Here is a 6,445-nt window from a genome sequence, read left to right as displayed (position 1 = left end):
GATGATTAAAGGGTAGTGTAAATTATTTCTCATATTATAAACTGTGATATGCAAATTTAACAATTGGACAAAAAATCTTCAATTATCATTTTGTAGCATCCATGCATTGAATAAAAATTATTGTTTTTATTAAATTATAACAGTTCAATGGAATTCAAAGGGATTTTCTTCTACAATCAATACTCTCCAGAACCTTTATATATACAGTGTTCTTCTGAATCTATCCATATAGTTGCATTCATCAAACAAGATGGCCCTTCATTCATACATTCTCTGCATCTTCTTTCTCTTGTTCAAATTCTCAACCACTTGCTTTTATGCAAGGTCTCTCACTGAACCAATCAAAGGAGGTTTCAGTGTTGAACTGATTCACAGAGACTCTCCAAAATCTCCATTCTACAACCCCACCAAAACCCTTTTTCAGAAACTCAACACCTCTTTCCACCGTTCTTTGGACCGTGTTAATCACTTCTACGCAAAACCAAAAGCTACCAAAAACACACCACAGTCTGTCATAATCTCCAACCAGGGAGAGTACCTTGTGAAGTACTCCATCGGAACACCACCGTTTGAACTGATGGGCATTGCTGACACCGGTAGTGATCTCGTTTGGTCACAGTGCAAGCCTTGTGAACAGTGTTACAACCAAACCAGTCCATTGTTTGACCCTTCCAAATCCAAAACATACGAACCTGTCTCTTGCTACTCCACGGTGTGTCAGACTCTGGGTCAAACTTATTGCTTATCTGATGCTCAACCCAATTGCCAGTATACCATATCCTACGGTGATGGATCTCATTCTCAAGGAAATCTTGCCTTTGACACACTCACTTTGGGTTCTAATACAGGTAATCAAAATGTACAATTTTAGGTCATTGTCTGATGACAAACCTTTTAGTTTGTCATCAGATAATGTTTTGAGAAGTTAAAGTTTGTAAGAGTTCATTTCTTTGTTATTGTTAATGTTTTCAGATAATTGTTGGTCATTTGTTTTTGATGTTTGTTATCAGATTCCTCAGTTGCATTTCCCAGTATTCCCGTTGGTTGTGGTGTGAACAATGCTGGTACATTTGACAGTGAAGGGTCTGGCATAGTTGGTTTAGGAGGTGGTCATGTCTCGCTTGTCTCCCAGATAGGTCCTTCAATTGATTTCAAATTCTCCTATTGCTTGGTGCCATTGTTTCATCCCAAAAGCTCAAGTAAATTAAATTTTGGAGAAAATGCTGTTGTGGGTGGCCCTGGAACAGTTTCTACACCAATCATACCTGGTTCTGTTGATACATTCTATTACCTTAGATTGGAGGGGATGAGTGTGGGGTCCAAAAGGATTGAGTTTGTGGATGATTCATTGTCAGATGATGAAAAGGGTAACATCATAATCGATTCAGGAACCACTCTCACAATTTTGCCAGAAAAATTTTATGCCAAATTGGAGTCAGAAGTTGCTGCTAACATCAACCTAGAACGAGTGAATATCACAGACCAAATTCTAAGCCTTTGTTACAACTCTGGAGGACATAATGCAGTTGAGGCTCCACCTATTGTTGCACATTTTAGTGGTGCGGATGTTGTGTTGGATTCTTTGAACACTTTTGTTAGTGTGTCTGATGATGTTTTGTGTTTTGCTTTTGCCCCAGTGGCAACTGGTTCCATCTTTGGTAACTTAGCACAGATGAACTACTTAGTTGGTTATGATTTGCTGAGGAAAACTGTCTCCTTTAAGCCCACTGATTGCACCAAGATGTAATGCCCTTAATGTCTCACATGTTCACTCCCACAAACTTCTACGTTGAATAAATGACTTTATATTTAATAAGTTAATCATACCCATGTGTGTTCTGATATTTTGCATTGAGTTTACTATTATAATTTGGTCGTATGCATGAGAAATTATATTTTGCTTATGATATGAAAATGTAGTAGTTAGTGGTCGAATAACATTTCCATATATAATTTTCATTTGAGTTCTGTTTATTTATTATTTATATTATTAACAATATCTTAAGTTTATATTTTTACGCTGTTATTTAAAATGATGATGTAAAGTACTAATATAATACAAAATTAATAATTATGACTTTTGAATCACTCTATAATTATATTTCATTTTTTAACGATCCTAAAAACTAATTTAAAAAACTGATATTTTCCATAACTTTTATATATTCTGTATCGCGAGTAACCATTTATGTATTAAATCATTTTTTGCAATTGTTGAAAATAGAACACATTTGGTATTTTAAACACAAATTCGAATTAAAATGATGCTATTTTATGAAACATTTTGAAAGAGATAAATATCCACTTTACATTTTAAAAAAGTTATAGAAAGTGGAACCTTCTTTATTAAATTTTGGTTCTAATAGGCTATGATTTCTTTTACATTGAAAAAGCATTATAAGACAATCTTAAAAAGAATCCAAATGAACACTAAGTCCACTAAAATAATTATTAACAATTATTTTCTTTAGGGATGTAAGTCTTATAGTATGAAGGTATTGAAGAAGTCAAACTCCATGAAAAAAAAGTTTGAATGATGGAAGCTTGTTATGATAAAAAAAAAACCATCTGACACATAAAAATATAAGGTAGAAACAAGAGTAAATTGCAAAAGAAAAAAGAAAAAGAATAGAAGAAGAAAGGATTAAGAGCAAGTCACCTTTGTGAAAGAATACCAAAAGATAAGTAATAAAGAAGATTTATTACTTAAAAAAGTTTTTAAAGAATAAAAAAAATAGAGTAAACACCTTCAAAACTCTCAAAGTTCTATTACAAAGTCTCTCTCTCTCTATATATATATTTAATGTTCAAAAATGATTTTTAAAGAAGCTCTAACCCTTATTTATAATCTATGTACACATGGAGAAAGATAGAAGGTTAGAAGTTAACATCTAATATGAATATCAAATAATTACATTTATGTCTCACTGATGATGAACATTTAAATTTTAATTTTCACAAATAGTTACATAAACATATGGACCGCGATATTCCAACAACGCATATTTAACACTGTTTTGACAACGCCACGTGTCGTTCTTTGATTGGTTTGTTTTAAAAATAAATTTTTTTTAAAACCTACGAAACGGAAGTCCGTAACCCTTATTTTTACTGAAATTCCGAAAATAGCTCTTTCTCTGTTCCATTGGAAACGAAGGTGCGTTCTCTTGGAAGGTCGAAGGTCGCGTTTCGTGGCGCTTCACTTTGTTCTGTGTGCGTTCGTCTTCGAAGCTTCCATCTTCGCTGTCGTTGTCTCGCTCTCTCGCTCTATCATTTTTACTTTGTCTGCAAGGGATTTGTTGACCAAAAAACCATACAAGTGAATTTAAGGGTCATTACTGGTTGGGAGGTTATGTTTGATGACCCCAAGAAGTGGGGAAGAAGTCATTCTTACTGAGGGGACCAAGTTGGACAAGTGCAGAGCTAATCTGCAGAAAAAACATTGTCGTAATCGTTTACAGTGGCCTCGTAAACGATTACACGAGAGAAATAACTGTTTTGTACAGAAAGTTGAACTGAAGTAGTCAGTTGTAGTGTCCTGGGTGATCATTGGCAAAAACTGTTAATTTAAAGCACAAGTCCACTTGTATTTACTTGGTGTTGGTGTTTGACTGGTGGTAGAGGGTGGTAGGTGATGGGAGGTGACCCCAAGAAGTGGGAAAGAAGTCATTCTTACTGAAGGGACCAAGTTGGACAAGTACAGACCCAATCTGCAGAAAAAACACTATGGTAATCGTTTACAGTATCCTTGTAATCGATTACAGTGTCAAAAAAGGTGTAAACTTGATTTCTAAGGCATAATTTGAAAGGTCTTTGAGTATAGATTCCAACAAAACAAGAATCAACTCATTTGGAGTTCGGTGGAGAAAGTTATGAGCAAAAGAACAAGCAAAGGTCAGAGTTGGCAAAAATATATGGAACGCTAACTTGAAAGAATAAACTGTACCAACTCAGATGTCCAAAAAATACAAATTAGTAGTCATTGGAAAGATTTTTGAGTCTAGTTTCTAATAAAAAAAGAATCACATCATTTGGAGGTCGGTGGGAAAAGTTATCAGTAAAATAGCCAGCAAAGGTCAAAGTTGACAGCATGTTATCTCACCCAAGTTGCTCATCTCATAAACATTGTTTTTTTCCTCCATCATGGGGTGCCAAAACATCACTTCCCACCATTGAAACACCAGGACCAGCCTAAGAAAAGTGCAAAAGTGCTTAAAACTCACCTTTTTGGCCAATGGTGACCCCAGTTCACCTGACTGAGTACCTGTGTTGGACTTTCTGTACAAAATCCAGTTTTGTCTCGGGTAATCGTTTACAGTGTCCTTGTAATCGATTACAGTGTCAAAAAAGGTGTAAACTTGATTTCTAAGGCATAATTTGAAAGGTCTTTGAGTATAGATTCCAACAAAACAAGAATCAACTCATTTGGAGTTCGGTGGAGAAAGTTATGAGCAAAAGAACAAGCAAAGGTCAGAGTTGGCAAAAATATATGGAACGCTAACTTGAAAGAATAAACTGTACCAACTCAGATGTCCAAAAAATACAAATTAGTAGTCATTGGAAAGATTTTTGAGTCTAGTTTCTAATAAAAAAAGAATCACATCATTTGGAGGTCGGTGGGAAAAGTTATCAGTAAAATAGCCAGCAAAGGTCAAAGTTGACAGCTTGTTATCTCATCCAAGTTGCTCATCTCATAAACATTGTTTTTTTTCTCCATCATGGGGTGCCAAAACATCACTTCCCACCATTGAAACACCAGGACCAGCCTTAGAAAAGTGCAAAAGTGCTTAAAACTCACCTTTTTGGCCAATGGTGACCCCAGTTCACCTGACTGAGTACCTGTGTTGGACTTTCTGTACAAAATCCAGTTTTGTCTCGGGTAATCGTTTACAGTGTCCTTGTAATCGATTACAGTGTCAAAAAAGGTGTAAACTTGATTTCTAAGGCATAATTTGAAAGGTCTTTGAGTATAGATTCCAACAAAACAAGAATCAACTCATTTGGAGTTAGGTGGAGAAAGTTATGAGCAAAAGAACAAGCAAAGGTCAGAGTTGGCAAAAATATATGAAACGCTGACTTGAAAGAATAAACTGTACCAACTCAGATGTCCAAAAAATACAAATTAGTAGTCATTGGAAAGATTTTTGAGTCTAGTTTCTAATAAAAAAAGAATCACATCATTGGAGGTCGGTGGGAAAAGTTATCAGTAAAATAGCCAGCAAAGGTCAAAGTTGACGGCATGTTATCTCACCCAAGTTGCTCATCTCATAAACATTGTTTTTTTCCTTCATCATGGGGTGCCCAAAACATCACTTCCCACCACTGAAACACCAGGACCAGCATAAGAAAAGTGCAAAAGTGCTTAAAACTCACATTTTTGGCTAATGGTGACCCCAGTTCACCTGACTGAGTACCTGTGTTGGACTTTCTGTATAAAATCCAGTTTTGTCTCGGGTAATCGTTTACAGGGATGCTGTAAACGATTACCAGACCCTTTTTTCAACACCCTCACTCATCCCTTGCAGAGGTTGCTCCTCCAACTGATGAGGGGTCACCCCACATTCCTTGGACACACATCACATCACCAACCACCCTCTCCCACCACTGAAACACCTGGACCAGCCTCAGACAGGTGCAGAACTGCCTAAAACTGAGCTTTTTTTCCAATGGTGACCCCTGTTCACCTGGCTGACTACCTGTGTTGGACTTTATGTACAAAATCCAATTTTCTCTCGGGTAATCGTTTACCAGGATTCTGTAAACGATTACCAGACCATTTTTTCAACACTCTGACTCATCCCTTGCACTACTTCGTCCCCCTACTCATCACGGGTCACTCCACACTTCTTGCGTTTACATCAATGACCAACACCCATCTCCCCACTCAGAATTTGATCAACTCCTTCCCATTAATTACCATTAATTTTACTGAAAATGGTCTCGTACTTTTCAAATTCTTATTATAATGTTGCGTTCATTTTTCAATCACTACTTTTGTCATTATAAGTGAGATTAACACAAAGTAAAAATGATAGAGCGAGAGAGCGAGACAACGACAGCGAAGATGGAAGCTTCGAAGACGAACGACAGAGCGAGAGAGCGAGACACAATATGGAAGGGTTGAACAAACTTCTTTCCCACCCGAAACCGCCCAAACCCAATTCTTTAAATTTTAACGAGAGAGCGAGAGAGCGAGAGAGCGAGAGAGCGACAAGGGTTGAACGAACGTCTTTCCCACCCTAAACCGCGAAACCCAATTCTTCAAATTTTAACCTCGAAATCCCAAAATACCCCTCGCCCCGTAACCCTTTCTCTGTTTTATTTTCAATTTATTTGGCCAATCAAGAGCTGACACGTGGCGTTGTTAAATCTGTGTCAAAATTTCGTTGTCCAAATAACATTTTCCTTTAATTGATTTTGTCGACATGCTTTATTTTATTTTTGT

At 36.6% G+C, this 6,445-nt stretch overlaps 1 protein-coding gene across 1 annotated transcript; it reads left to right on the top strand.

The window, feature by feature from the left end:
- The first annotated feature begins 250 nt into the window (after nt 1-250).
- LOC148201502 (aspartic proteinase CDR1-like) lies at nt 251-1,837 on the top strand. The gene is made up of 2 exons (XM_088109412.1): nt 251-848; nt 1,011-1,837. Exons 1-2 carry the CDS (start codon nt 251-253, stop codon nt 1,745-1,747), a joined length of 1,335 nt encoding a protein of 444 aa, XP_087965538.1. The 3' UTR covers nt 1,748-1,837.
- Nucleotides 1,838-6,445: the final 4,608 nt, after the last annotated feature.

Source organism: Vigna umbellata, chromosome 3 (genome assembly GCF_029865625.1).
Source record: "Vigna umbellata cultivar VRB3 chromosome 3, Vumbellata_1.0, whole genome shotgun sequence".
Taxonomy (NCBI): Eukaryota; Viridiplantae; Streptophyta; class Magnoliopsida; order Fabales; family Fabaceae; genus Vigna; species Vigna umbellata.
Note: the sequence above shows the minus strand (reverse complement) of the source record. Positions and strands in the feature narration are given on the sequence as shown.